Here is a 15,264-nt window from a genome sequence, read left to right as displayed (position 1 = left end):
TCATTTTTGTTATGAATATTTTAAAAATAAAGTGGTATTTTAGGACATGCACAAATTATATTCTTTATGTAGAAATAAAAAGTATGAAGTAAAAGAATCAACCACTTAATTTAAAAAATTGCTCTTAAGCCTAGTAGAAATATGTATTCAGAAAAGTCACATGGAATGTCCAGCTTTAAAAAAGGGAAGTGAAAGAGCCAGGAGTGAGACCAGTGAGCTAATGCTCAAATGCTAAGAAAATACTGGAAAAGAAATCATTAAAAATCAATGCAGTCAATGGAAAACAATCACCAGTATGTATGTATCATGAACAAAACTGCCTTTAAGATACTTTGCTGGCTTTAACAACACAGGTGGCATAGAAAGTCTTACCAGTATCAGCCTTTCATGACATTCTGATGGCCAAATTAAGAAAACACCCTAATAGAAAATTTATAAAGGAGAAGTAAAACCTGTAGCTAAACTAGCATATTTCCCCAGCAAATTAGAATATTAATTACATTTATTAAAATGCAAATTAAAACATTAATGCTTGAAACAAGTAAGGCAGCAGGATTGCAGAGCGGGTGGAGGGAGCAGAGAGGCAAAGGTGAAGAACAGCTTTTGGCTGCAGCCTGCATTCTGTCAGTTTGAAGTGGCTGTGTAGCATCTGAATGGTCCAGACCTTCTGGACGCACTGTAGGCCACTGATTTACTGGTCTTTTTGGAGACTGTCCAAATGCTTTTCACATCTATTCAGAGTATTGGCTCACTTTCCCAATTCAAACTAGTTCAAAGCAGCTGTGAAGGCCACAAACAACTGCACCTCAGCTCACCTTCCACTTCCGTAACCGGGGTTACAGAATTAGTTTTTCAGAGATTGAGCATCTTTTTGAAAGTGTTGAAGAAATGGCTGTTGTGCCCTTATCAGTAGTTTGTAATCAATGTTCAAAAAGTTGGGATTGGATGCATTGTGTTTAACTAATTCCAGAAGCAACTGCATGTCTACATGGAAGTAATGCACACGTGTAGTTAAACATATACAATTAATTGCCAAATCAACTACCCACAACTTTCTACTTTAGGCCTAAAAATAATATGTTTCTGCATAACTTGCATATGTGGAGCTACACACAGGTTCCTTTCAATCAAAACAGTAATGTTCAGTAGAATATTTATTAGTAGGATTGATATTGCAAGGTATAAACAATCTAAAAAATGTAAAAGAAATACCACGTGCAATATGAAAACAAGACTTCCAGAAATCTCTGCTGCAATAACCAGCTATATCCAGGAGAAACACATGATAAATAAAGCTATCCAGCTTTAGGGGCAACGTTACCACTGAATAGTCACCAGTGAATCACCACTGAATAATCAAGCATCCGTATTTTGTGCAATACAGAGCCTGTGGTTTTCAGACACATTTTACTGGAACTAAACTGCTAAAAGAATGAAGGAACTAAGAATACATGCCAAATTAAGAAGGCTGATAATTTTCAGTCATAGTTAGTATTTTCTTGGCAAGTGGACCTCTCCCCAGAATATTTACGAGCAGCAGAGAAGCTTGCAAATAAAAAGAAATTGGTGTCACATCTCGAAAAAAACAATGAACTGTGATTTTAATTCAGCAACTTATAAATTAATTTTGTAGTCAAGGTAATTAAAATGCACACACTTCTAGATGAAAATACACCTTCAGTGCAAAATTAAGTGACAGGAGTCCACAGTTGTGACTATTCACCAAATCAACTGATAGAAGTACAATACATATTCCTGAACTATAAAAAAATGAAAGATCATGTACTTGCATAACACAGGCTCTTGTCCCACATTACCTCCAAAAAGTTTCCAAAAGCCACATCACATTAGTGAGATGACTTACAACATACACACATTTTTCTTCCTTATTATAAACATTTTACTGCAGTCTCCACAAGAGTATTGCAGGCAGAAACAGGAGCGAAAAGCTACATAAACACGAACAATTAGAATGTCATCTCCGATACATTTATTTTGTGATGAAAGAAACATTCCACATTCTGAAAACATCTAAAAAATGCTGGATCACCATGAGATCACCATGACCCCAAGGAAACTGGTGAGGAAAACAAAAAGGAACATGGAAAAAGAAGACAGTGAAAAAGAAATAGGCTTCTCATGTTCAAGAATTGCATGTGTCAAGAAGGGTGCAAGAAAGCTGCTTACAGAAAGTGATAAAGCTTAAAATCAGAACATAGTTATTGTCTAGAATTACAGGTTGTGAAATGTGCTTAACTGATTCGTGTCAGTGTGGAACAGTGTTAGGGCCACAGGGTGAAGTGTGACCTTTGATTGTTTTGTGTGTCTATCGTCTCTGTGTTTTGCAGGAGCCACCTGGCGAACATTCTAGAATACCAACTTAAACCAGTCCTGTTGTTATCTGCATAGTGACCTGTAAGGGGGGGGATACACCCATTTTTGGCAAGGGCCAACCATTTTAGAGACAGTTATGAATATGTATTAGTACAGGAGATATAAACCAAAAACGGGGTCTGTAAGATGTGTGTCTTGGTTGGGCAGAGACCCCCGGCACACCCACCGCTGTTTGCTTGCCTTTGTTCCTTTAATAAATTATAAATTCTAATTGGAATCCTGTTTGCGATTAAATCATTTATCACACAGGTTGTTGGGTTAGCTCTGCTCCTCCCTGCCCCCCCCCAGCTGGCAGTCCCTCGATCATCTTTTCTAAGCAATTTCTTGAACAGTATTGTGTGCATGGTCATAAAGAAACCTTAGTTTCCTAGACAAGTCCCCCAAAATAACGCACGTTCAGTAAGCCTACTGTATTTAATAAACAAACATTGACAAACTAATGATATTTGCCTTCAGGCAACATGGAAAAATAATTTTCTTTCAGAGAATACTTACATTCCTGAACATCTAGTCTTAAGTATTTAAGGCTTACAACACTGTCTTGGCAAGAACGTGACTTACAGTGGTGTTTTGTGAGGATGAGCCATAAAAGAAAGTTAATAGGAGATGGGTTTAAGGAAGTGGAAACAAATGTGAAAAAGCTCAGGTGGTGGCTGTGAGAATATTAACATTTTAGGGTAACTATTGTGAGGAAGTTACTGGTAAATCAAACAATTTCAAAATTTTAACATACATCAGTAATATCAAGTTGCTGTGGGGAAGGAATGGAAGAGGAGAAAAAACAAACTATAATGAAAACACACAAAGGATATATCAAGCAGCAAATTATAAGGCAGAGTCCAAAATTATTTAGCATATGTGTTGTGTTATGACAGAATGCCACTGAAACCCATATGCAAAACAGGTTTCCACCTGCATTAACTAAACTGCCGGGCATGTCATACAGCTGTTTGGAAAGAAAATAACTATCAAAGTCATCTGTTTATCCAGTCATTATTCTGCAACTGTCCCTCATAACACCGATGTTAGGAGGGCTGTATACTGTTTCATCATAGTCTGTCTGTGCACGTGAAAACTTTCATGCAAAGCATGAAAACTTGGTGGATGCTGTACTATGAAAAAACAGAGATGCTGATCCGACCAAAACTCAGTTTGTGGCCCCATTCTAAACTCTGTTATGAAATACTTTCTGTACTGAGGGTAGTCAAAGGGGAGAAAAATCAGAAAGAAAACTACAGAACCACTGAGGTTGGCAGGAACTTCTGGAGATTGTTTAGTCCAACCTCCCTGCTCAAAGCAAGGTCAGCTAGAGCAGACTGCCCAGGATCATGCCCAATAATAAGGTTTTGAATGCCTCCACAGATGGATGCTCCAAAACCTCTCTGAGCAACCTCTTCCATTGTTCAATCATCCTTACAGTAAAAACTTTTTTCTTATGTTTCAATGGAAGTTACTGTTGTTCAATCTGTGCTCAGTGCCTCTTGTCCTGCCGCTGGATACCAGTGAGAAGCGCATGGCTCCATCTTCTTTACACACTTCCATCAGAAAATTTTAAGTACTGGTCATAGAACACAGAATGGTTAGAATTGGAAGGGACCTTAAAGATCAGCTAGTTCCAACCCCCCTGCCCTGGGCAGGGACATCTCCCACTAGAACAGGCTGCTCAAAGCACCACCCAACCTGGCCTCGAACACCTCCAGGGATGGGGCATCCACAACTTCCCTGGGCAACCTCTTCCAGTGTCTCACCACCCTCACAGGAAAGAACTTCTTCCTAATATCTAATTGTAAACCTCCCCTCTTTCAGTTCAAAACCACTATCCCCGTCTATAAGGTCTCCCTGGAGCCTTCTCTCCTCCAGGCTGAACAGCCCCAATTCTCTCAGCCTGTCTTCATAGGAGAGGTACTCCAGCCCTCTGATCATCTTCGTAGCCCTCTTTTGGACTCACTCCAACAGGTCCATGTCCTTCTTGTGTTGGGGGCCCCGGAGCTGGATTCAGTACCCCAGGTGGGGTATCACAAAAGTGGAGTAGAGAGGCAGAATCACCTCCCTCAAGGTGATATTTATAAGATCCATCCTCCTCAGCTTTCTCTTCTTGACAATGGTAACCAATCTCAACTCTCTCAGCCTGTCCTCATATACGTTCCGGTCCCTTAATCATCTTAAAGTGGCTCTTTGCCGGACTTGCTCCAGTGTGTTCATATCTTTCTTGTACCAGGACACTCAGAACTAGACACCATACCCCTGATGTGGTCTCATCCATGATGAGTAGAGGGGAAGGATCACCTCTCTTGATCTGCAGGGAACACTCTCCCTAATGCAGTCTGGGTGCTGTTGGCTGCCTTTGCTACAAGGGCACATTGCTGGATCATGTTCCACTTGCTGTCCACAAAGCTTTGTTTCTACAAAGCTGCTTTCCAGATGGTCAGTCTCCTGTGTGCAGTGGAACATGGGGCCTTCACCAGGTGCAGGACTTTACATTTCCTTTTTTTTGGAAATTCATGAGATTCCTGTCTGCCTATTTCTCCAGCTTGTCAACACCCCTCTGAATGGCAGCAAACTATCTGGTCGAGCAACCTCACCTCCCAGTTTTCTATCATCTGCAAATACACTGAGGGTACATTCCCAGGATAATGGCCTCCAGCTGGACTCTGTGCCACCAGTCACAAACCTTTGAAAATGGCAGTTCAGCCAGTTTTCAATCCACCTCCACTGTCCACCTATCCAGCCCACGCTTCACCAGTTTGTCTATAAGGATGTTATAAAAAACAGCGCTGAAAGCCTTACTGAAGTTGAGACAGACAACATCCACTGCTCTATTGTCATCTAACAAGCCAGTTATCTCATCATAGATTGTTATCCAGTTGGTTAATCACGATCACTTTCTTGTCCTTTATGTGTTTGGAAACAGTTCGCAGGAAGATCTGCTCCATTACCTTCCCAGGGTTTGAGGTGAGACCGACCAGCCTGTAGTTCCCCAGGTCCTCCGTGCTCTTTCTAGAAGAGGGAGTGACATTTGCTTCCTTCCAGTCCTCAGCATCCTCTCTCAATAGCTATAACCTCTCAAAGATTATGGAGAGTGACCTTGCAATGACATTAGCCAACTCTCTCAGCGCTCCTAAGGGTATGCATCAGGTCCCATAGACTTGTGTTCAGTTTGCTTAAATATTACCTACCCCGATCCTCCTGCATGAAGTGCAAGTGTTCCTTCCTCTGGGCTTTACCCCTGATCTCAGGGATCTGGTGTTCCTGAAGGCTCATCTTAACAGTAAAGACTGAGGCAAAGAAGGCCATGGCCTTTTTAATGTCATTTGTCACCAGGTTTTCTGCCCCATTCAGCAGCAGGCCCTCATTTTCCCTAGTCTTCCTTTTGCTGCTGATGTTTAAGAAACAGAGGAGCTTTCTGACTGCCCTTCACACACCTCACCAGGATCAACTCCAGATAGGCTCTGACTTTTCTAACCTGTAATGCATAATTGGACCTTGTATAAGGTGATCCTTGAAAATCAACCGTCTCTCTGGGACCCCTCTTCTCTCCAGGGCCATATATCCCATGTGATTCTTCCAAGCACATTACCTATGTTGTCTCTTCAAAAGATACCAGAAAATGACAGTTGCCCACGAGCATGACAGCCTGTGAACATGAGACTTCTTCCAGTTTTATGAAAAATGTCTCATCTACCACTTCTTCCTGATCAGGCAGTCCGTAGCTGACACACACACCACCACCCATGTAGGGCTGCTCACTAATATGTTGATATGCCCATACTATGTCACTGATACCCCCATGTGGTGTTCTCAGCTGGCTCATCATCCATCCCCAGGCAGAGCTCCATGCATGCTAGTTACACTCTCACATAAAGGGCAAATCTCCCTCCTCACCCTCCTGGCCTGTCCTTCCTGTACCTGCCCATCACAGCACTCCCACTGTGGAGCCTTCCTGCTATGTCTGTGTGACCCCAATAAAAATCGTAGCCCTGTAACTGCACACAGACTTCTAACTCCTCCTGTTTGCTCCCCATGCTGCATGCACCAGCATACAGGCACCTTGCAGAGGCACTCATTGAACTGATTTCCCAGAAAGGGAATAAGAGCTGCCCCTATAATGCTGTCCTATATACACCACATCAATAATTCACAAAATCCTACAGTGAGTGCATCACTGGAGAATACTTAAAAGAATTTTAAAAGTGGCTCACATCAAAGAAGAAAACAGTAACGTAACTTCACATGCAAGAAGAATGAAAAGTGACTGACTGTGCAAGTACAAAGTTCAGGATACAGGCACAGGATACTACAGGAAGATTTCACTTTTATCATAGGACTAAACTATGATTTACGGCACCACTGAAGGAGTGACATCTTTTTTTCCATAAATCAGAGGATAACAGAATCCTACCATAAAGGCAGAGAATAGGCCTCACACCAGTTTAGAAAGTACAAGAAGACAATTTTGCAGTGGTTTATTAACAAAGATTTCCAATGCTTTTTCACTTGCTTACAGAAACCTAACATTCAAAATAAAATATGCATTTCTCACTTGCACTAAAAGCATTGCCACTCATTTGTATATAGCTACTGAGCTTCGGTGAAGATTAGGTATTGTTTCCAACTGAAAATTTATCAGGTTTTAGGTAAGACAGAAGCATTGCAACTCCAAAAGATATTACTGATTAAAGTAAAACTAGCAAAACATAAGACAGCAAATCTCTTTGCATGCACTGGAATCAACAGTTTGCCTTTGAAGCGGGGTGGGGGGAAGTCTGAGCAGATGCCATAAAACTGTTACAGCCTCCTCTTTCCTCACTACCACTTCTTCGACCACAGCATGCTAATTTCACTCCAAGTCTTTTAGAAACGACATATGATATGATAGTACTAGTTAAGTCCAATTTGATCTATTTTTGATCTCTTCTGTTAACCCTAACGGTCCTGTCTTGTGATTTATGCTTTAACTTTCTAAATCTACGTGCACCAAGCAGTTTGGTTCTTGATCTGAGCCTCTGGACTTCTTACATTTTTTTTTTCCTAGTTCTTACTACTTCCCCCTGTTACTCAGTTTTTTTCCAAGTTATACTGCACCCAGAGCAAAGGTGCAATAATCCATGTTTTTATAGATCAGGCTACAGTATACTGAAACTAAAAATAACAGAAAATCTTTAAAGGAAAGAAACTTTGATATTTCTTGGATGTGTCACAGAAGCACACATGTTTAATCATACGAACACATTAAACATTTTCTAACTAGAAAAAGAAGTGTTGAAAAAAGTGCAGGTAACCCACTTTAGACTAAAGGAAACTAGACATCAAATACAGTTTATAATGGAAGCATAAGGAAAGTTAAATTAGCACAAAATCTATAGGTGCAGGTAGTAGACATAACATCAAAACATGCACATGGTGAAAAAGCAACACAATTCAATAGCAAAAACTAGGACTCCTTACCTGGCAAAGAAGAATTTATACAACCCCATACTTCTCCCTGAAAAGTAAAATGCAATTAAGCAAAAGTAAGCCTACAGAGTAAGAGAGTTTCTAGCAGACACAAAACAGCATTTTCAGCATTTTTTCCCCTGGGTTTTATAGAATCATAGAATCTTCATGGCTGGAAAGGACCTTTGAGATCATTGAGTCCAACCAAACAACCTACAATCTCATATATGCTTATATATGCTATTGGAAGAATTCTTATGTCTAAAACATCTTTCGAAGAAGCACTACGTGATATAAATTGAGTACTGCCTGCTCTGACGAGAAGGCTACCATCTACAGAGTATGGAATCAATAGCAGTGTACTGTTACTTACTGAGGCTGCACTCGATCCTCTCATCCAGGTCATCGATAAAGATATTAAACAGAACTGGCCCCAGTACCGAGCCCTGGGGAACACCACTTGTGACTGGCTGCCAGCTGGATTTAACTCCATTCACCACCACTCTTCGGGCCTGGCCACCCCGCCAGTTTTTTACCCAGCAAAGAGTACACCCGTCCAAACTACAAGCAGTCAGTTTCTCCAGGAGAATGCTGTGGGAAACAGTGTCAAAGGCTTTCCTAAAGTTCAGGTAGACAACATCCACAGCCTTTCCCTCATTCACTAAGCGGGTCACTTTGTCACAGAAGGAGATCAGGTTTGTCAAGCAGGACCTGCCTTTCATGGACACATGTTGACTGGGTTTGATCACCTGGCTCTGTCCTGCTTGTGCTCCGTAATGACACTCGACATGATCTGTTCCACAACCTTCACAGGCACTGAAGTCAGACAGACAGGCCTGTAGTTCCCCAGGTCCTTCTTCCAGTCCTTCTTGTGGATAGGCATCACACTTGTTAACCTCAAGTCAACTGGGACCTCCCTGGTTAGCCAGACTGCTGAGCCCGGGAAGAAGGCATGGGTGGGGGGAAGGTGGTTTTAGATTTGTTCTTATTTCTCATTATCCTACTCTGATCTTTTGATTGGCAATAAATTAAATTTATTTCCCCAAGTCAAGTCTGTTTTGCCCATGACGGTAATTGGTGAGTGATCTCCCTGTCCATATCTCGATCCACAAGCTTTTCATCATATTTTTTCTCCCCTGTCCGGTTGAGGAGGAGTGATAGAGCAGCTTGGTGGGCATCTGGCACCTAGCCAAGGTCAACCCACCACAAGGGGCTTTAAATGAGAGTGTTGAACATGTTCTTTAAGACAAAACGAAAAGTTCAATTCAGTGACACTGAAACGGCAAGGCATACTGTCATGCAGGGATTCTGTCATCAAAGGAATTACTGATTTTCTAAAGTTGCAATGGATCTGTATTTAGTGATCTAAACCTGTTAAAACCATCCTCTTCCGTATCTGTGGGAGTTTCCTCCTCAGATAAAAGTCAAAGTCAGATCAAAAGAAAAGGGTAAAGAGCTGCTGCTTCTAGTAGTTCCACTCCATTGATTCATTTGACTTCCTTTATTGCATGAGAAGGTTAATGGTTGGACTCGATGATCTTAAGGGTCTTTTCCAACCTCAATGATTCTATGATTATAAGATAATGTTGCCTTTTGTGTTTGGCAGTTACTGTATTACTTAATACCAGTTAATACTTGATTACTTATTAAATTAATTAATTACATGTATTAATTACTTAATACTCGATACTTTCTATCATGTTACCTGAAGGAATATAGACAACACAACGTCTATAACCAGTGTTCCAGAAAACAGACCATCTGATTAAATTCATAACCTATCCGCTCATCTGGAATGTCACTAGAATACCTCTTCAACAAAGACAAGGGGTATCTGAAACCAGCAAATACAGTATTAACTTGAACTGTTAACTATTTTATATCTAGATACCTTTTTAAAAGTTTATAAAAATTACCAGTTCAGTGATATTAATTTAAGATACACACCATACAGTAAAAATTGCCATTTATAAAGATGGTAATTGGGAGTTAAAAATTGTGTCAATCATTTTCCTGTTTTCAGGTACTCTGCAATCCTGTCTTCTAAAAATGCACTCCTCTCCTATGCAGGTAGATCCTACTTTACCTGTCAGGCAATAAAAGCACCAAAATAAATCCTATTCATCACTTCGATATGTTTTCATGCCACAGGTTTTGCTCATACCATCAGCTATCTATAACTTTCTAAGACCTTAGAGCTGATGATCCACAGAAACAAAACACTGAAAAAACCACACTTCTGAGGAGGAGGAAAGGATGTATAAGTAAACACACTCTTGCAAAGTTGCTTATAAATTGTTATTCTCAGATTTACTACTCCTATATGTTTCTCACTTGAGCTGAGTATATGTTTTAAGCTAGATGGAAACAGTATTGATACTGTTCAGAAGTAACAAAAATTAAAAGAAAGCAGACCCTTCTGACAGCACATGTGTTGAGATATTTTAAGTTGCCAGAAGATAAGACTCCAGAATTTACAATCCAAATGATAGTGTTTATCTCTTCCCCTACTAGAGCATCTCTAAGACAGGGAGTAGATGACATTCTTCATTTTTTTTAGTGAGGCACTAGAGAACTTTTAGGAAACCATAATCTTACTTATCCAGTAACTATCCAATTACTTCAGTTTGTCAGATATGGCCATAAACCATTCAGACCTATGTGAGGGTCTCCTTGCCTTAGCCCAACCAAGACCTCACAGCTTTAATTAAAGTCACTGCCATCAACATCCAAGTGGCAATCACCCAGCACAGTTTTTTTACAACATAGGTCAGTTTTTCATTGCATTTTGTAGCTTACACAACCAGGACACCTAGCAAAATTGTCAAGTCCCATCTTATTGCCAGTAGCAGAATGTATGATGGCTTTACAAAAAAAAAAATAAATACAATCCTACTTTGAGGATCAAATCTCATTCTAAGAATTTTTCTAGTCCTCATAACAAGGAAGAAAAAGCTTTAAGACATACACACATGTTCCAGCAGCTGAAAACTCAGTGAGTAAATAAAATACAAGTAATTTTAAAACTTTAGTTTTGCAAGCAAAACTTTGTTAATATAACATTAGTTGTTTTGTTTTCTTTAATTAAAAACTAGCAAGCCTTACCATTGATTCTGGACAATACTCAGGTGCTCGCTGCAGTAAGTGCTTCAAACGGGAATCACTCTTAGAAGACAAAATCTGTTAGAAACAAAACACGCCTTAAACCATATAGAATGTAACTACATACGGAAAAAAATTTTCCATTGATTACTTTGTTTTTAGTTTCACTACTATCTACCCTTCAACAACTTCGGATAACAGTCAATATATAAACAATATAAAGTTAAGATTTTCTTTAATATATCTGTAGTCTTTCAAATATTTTCCACTTTTTATGAAGAAGAAATTTTTATATTTAGAAGTGAACGAGAATTTCCTCCTCAAACACTTCAATCAAAAAGTTTCTATTGAATAGGCAGTGTGAAAAACATGGAGGATTTCTGCCGTGCGTATCAAAATATTATACAACTCTTATTTACTTAATTAACCTTCTGCTATGCTACCTGACCTCAAGCAACTACACCCCTTCCAAAAACCCTGTAACAAGTAATTTTTGTGGAATGAAGATGAACAAAAGTTAGATTATCAAAACTAACAGGGGAATGAATCCTACCCACAGCAGAGCAAGATCAAGTTAAGCACCATCTACCACCATAAACTGAACATCCAGAAGTTCACGAAACTGGACGGGATGCAACTGAGGATGTTGAGAAGCTGGCCACTGTCATTGCAAGGCAGCTTTGCTACCAACTTAAAACCAGCTGGAACTCTCTAATTTCAATTTATGACTGCTCTCACTTGTCCTCTCACTACGTACCATTGTGAAGAGCCTGGATGTGTCTTCTGAGCAATGTTATTACATGTACCAGAAGGCTGCTCTGAGGTGCTCATTCTTCCGCAGGCTAAAGGCAGTTCCCTCAGCCTCTCCAGAGAGGGCATGTGCTCCAGGCCCCAGATCATCTTGGTGATTCTGCTAACTTGCTCCAGTTAACTGATGTCTTTCTTGTAACAGGGGGGAACAAAACTGGACCCAGTATTCTAGATGTGGTCAGCAAGTGCTGGCTAAATGGGGAGAATCATTTCTCTAAACCTACTGGCTATGCTCCTGTTAATATAGCCCAGGATGCCTTCTTTATTGTTGGGGCGCACTGCTGGCTCATGTTCAGCTTGCTGTTGATATAGCGGTATCCCTGGGTCCTTTTTCAGCAAATCCGCTCCCCAGCGAATCAACCTCCAACTCATATTGTTGCAAGCAATTCTTTCTTCTCCTGCAAGGTGCAGGACTTCGCATTTGTCCTTGCTGAATTTCATAAAGTTCCTGTTGGCCAGTTCCTTCCTTCTGTCCAGGTCCTTCTGGATGACAGTCCTGCTGTTAAGATTATCAGCTTTTTCCTTCCAGCCTGGTATTGCCTGAAAACTCAACAGGAGTGGAATCTGTTGCTTCCTCCAGGTCATTAATAAAGATGTTAAACAGGACAGGTCCTAGAAGAGACGCCTTTGGCATTCCACTTCTTATTAGCCTGCAGGCAGAGTAGTACCCACTAACCTCCATTTCTGAGCCTGATTATCCAGCCAACTTTTTTACTCATCTAGTTGTCCATCCATCAAAACCACATTATCCTAAAATAGATACAAAAACATTGAGGGAGGCAGTGTTGAAAGTCTTGCTAAAGTCAACACAAATGATGTCTACTCCTTTCCCCTCATCCAGAAATCCAGCCTTATTATCAAAGGCAATTGGGTTTGTCAGGCACGATTTACCCCTCACATGCTCAGAAATGTGTTCCGAGAGGACTCTGTCCGTGATTTTCCAAGGGACTAGTCTGTAGTTTGCTGTATTGGGGACTGTCCTTTGAGGGATGTTTTTTGGAAGACGGGTGAATTCTTTGTCCTTCTGCAGTCATTGAAGACCTCCCTCAAGTTCCACAACCTTTCAAAGGTGATAGACAGTAACCTTGCAGTGACACCAGAAAACTCTCTCAGCACCCTCAGATGCAGTCTATCTAGTCCCATGGAGCTGTATGGGTCAAATTTGCTCAAGTAATTCCCGACTCAACCATCACCTATTACTGGTAGTACTCTTCCTTGAACCCCATCTCTGTGCACAGAGGACTGGGAGACCTTGTTAACAAAGACTCAGGAAAGAAGGCATTCATTACCTTTGACTTATCTGTGTTTGCTGATACTAAATCATGTGCTGCATTCAGCAACAGTTGCGCATTTTTCTGTCTTCAGCCTTTAACTACTGCCATAGCACGTCTTGTTGCCCTTGACATCCTCTGCAAGTCTCAACTCCATTTGAGCTTTCTTTCCCACTATAACCTTACATGCCTCTAAATTCCTCTTTTATAACCTTTCCCTGCTTCTACTTTCTCTATACTGCCTTTCTGCATTGAAGCTTGCTCATGTCTTCTCTGTTTAGCCAAGCCACCCTCTTGAAACATTAACGTGTTTTCCTAAGGATGGGGATGGACTATTCATATGCTTAGAGGAGGGTCTGGATAGAGATCCCTGGAGTGGTACAGACGTGAATGCTGACAGGAACGTTATCATTGTGAAAATTCCCAGAAATAAACTTAGGGTAAAAATATCAATTAGAGAAATACAGGCCCACTAATTCCTTGCTACAGTATCTGACAGACAATCAAATAATCACCAGAAGATGATACTGAAACTAAGCTTGGAATAATACTTACTAAGAATGCAAAATAATTAGATATTTGAATCATGTTAGTTGACAAACAGAGCTGTAACCCAGGTCGTCTTTTTCAAAGGGCTCACTTAAAGTAGCTGAATTACTAGTTAGCAGAATTCCTTAATCAAGCCTTCTTCCTTAACTGGCAGGATCAAGGAGGTGGGTCTCCTGTGCCCTTCACCCTAGTTGGGCTGGAGTTACCTTTTACCCATGCAAGGCCTCCCTCAATAGTATCACTGGTGTCCACGTAGATGAGCAGCCAACAGGTAATAGTCTCAGGGTCAAAAAAACCACTTGCAATTTCTGCAACATCCTAGATCTGAGTCCCTAAAAACCAAACCACCTTAGACAGCAAGTCACATCTGCAGATGAGTGCCTCCATCCCCTGCAAAAGGGAGTCTCTCTCCTGGTGGTACTGTTTACAACCAGTTGATTGGTCAAGATGATTCCTTGATGTTGCTTGCTCCTCCTTATCTGTTCTAACGTCCCAAATCTATTCTGCAAGTGCAGATCCACAGACAGGCCAAGAAACTTCTTCCTGCTGTCAGGAGTCACAAACTTTCAGTCCCCACCAATCATAGACTCTGGCCATCCTTCTTTCCATGCAATGCATATTTCAGGCTACTGTCCTTGAAGGTTCTCCATGAACAGCTTGTCTAGCTTCCAATTACACTGAGGCAATGCTTCTATCCTCAGCTGCTTTATCTGACAGTTCAGGAAGGTGATCAGAGCATGACTCTCACAGTTTAAGTGCCATTGACTGAAGGAAAGACACCACCCTTTCCCTGCAGTCCAAGATTTGGATGGACACATTCTTCCTCAAGAGCTCCTTTTGGGTCAAGATCTCTAACATGTCATGAGTGGTTGGCCCAGCCAGTGCCAGAGACTGTCCTTCTGGACATAACAGGTGCACAAGGTCTCAAGCAGTGCATCTGCACCTCCTGCTGGCCCTCTCCACTAGGAACAGCTGTGTTAACACCGAAATTCCTGTCTGTGCACCTTGGTCACTGGTGTTGCCAAGCATTGGTTAAATAGAAATATGGGGCACAAGCCTGCTCTCTTTCCCTGCCATCCCTGGCAAACAACTTAAATGTTTTATGGCACAAACTATGAAGTCTAGGAGGAAAACATTTTTGTATTATTGTTAAAGAAATTATCATGTCAGGATGGTACAGTGTGGTGGTACAGACAAGGCAAAAAGTGCATGGCAATTACTTTGGAAAACATATTTGGAAAGTCAGAAAAAGGCAAATCATTCAGACAGCTCTTCCCTTCCAGTCACCTTCCATGTATGTAACCCTTCACCCTATAAATTTTATGTTTAAGACAAGGGCATAAGTATCAAATAATACATTCCAAAATGTATTCAACAAAGAGAAAGCATTTGAATTGTGCTGCACAAAATGGTTAAGTTACAGAACACGAAAATCAGCAAAAAATTAGTAGACAGCCTCTTCAGCCAGTTTGCTGCCCTATATCAAAGAGTCATTCACAAAATGATGCTACCAGCCTGATGTGAGGCAACTAAGAAAGTTCTTTATAGAACAATTTGAGGGGTGCCAGTCTTGCTTTAGACATGTTCTAGACCTCTCACCACAAAGACTCTGAATATGCTGATTACCTGAGTAGAGAGAGGTAATCCAGATGAGTCAAGATCAGAACATCTTACAAAAACCACAGAACCCCCCCCCCCAATAATT

General features: G+C 40.9%; 1 protein-coding gene across 1 annotated transcript in view; it reads right to left on the bottom strand.

Moving 5' to 3' along the window:
• The window catches only part of RECK (reversion inducing cysteine rich protein with kazal motifs), a 65,615-nt gene that overhangs the window by 44,668 nt on the left and 5,683 nt on the right, over positions 1-15,264 (bottom strand). Inside the window, 2 exon segments of the mRNA XM_063325720.1 lie at positions 7,840-7,876; positions 10,933-11,007. Coding sequence (XP_063181790.1) covers positions 7,840-7,876; positions 10,933-11,007 — 112 coding nt within the window.

The sequence above is a fragment of the Chroicocephalus ridibundus genome, chromosome 2 (genome assembly GCF_963924245.1).
Source record: "Chroicocephalus ridibundus chromosome 2, bChrRid1.1, whole genome shotgun sequence".
In the NCBI taxonomy this organism is placed as follows: Eukaryota; Metazoa; Chordata; class Aves; order Charadriiformes; family Laridae; genus Chroicocephalus; species Chroicocephalus ridibundus.
This window is presented reverse-complemented; position numbering and strand designations above follow the sequence as displayed.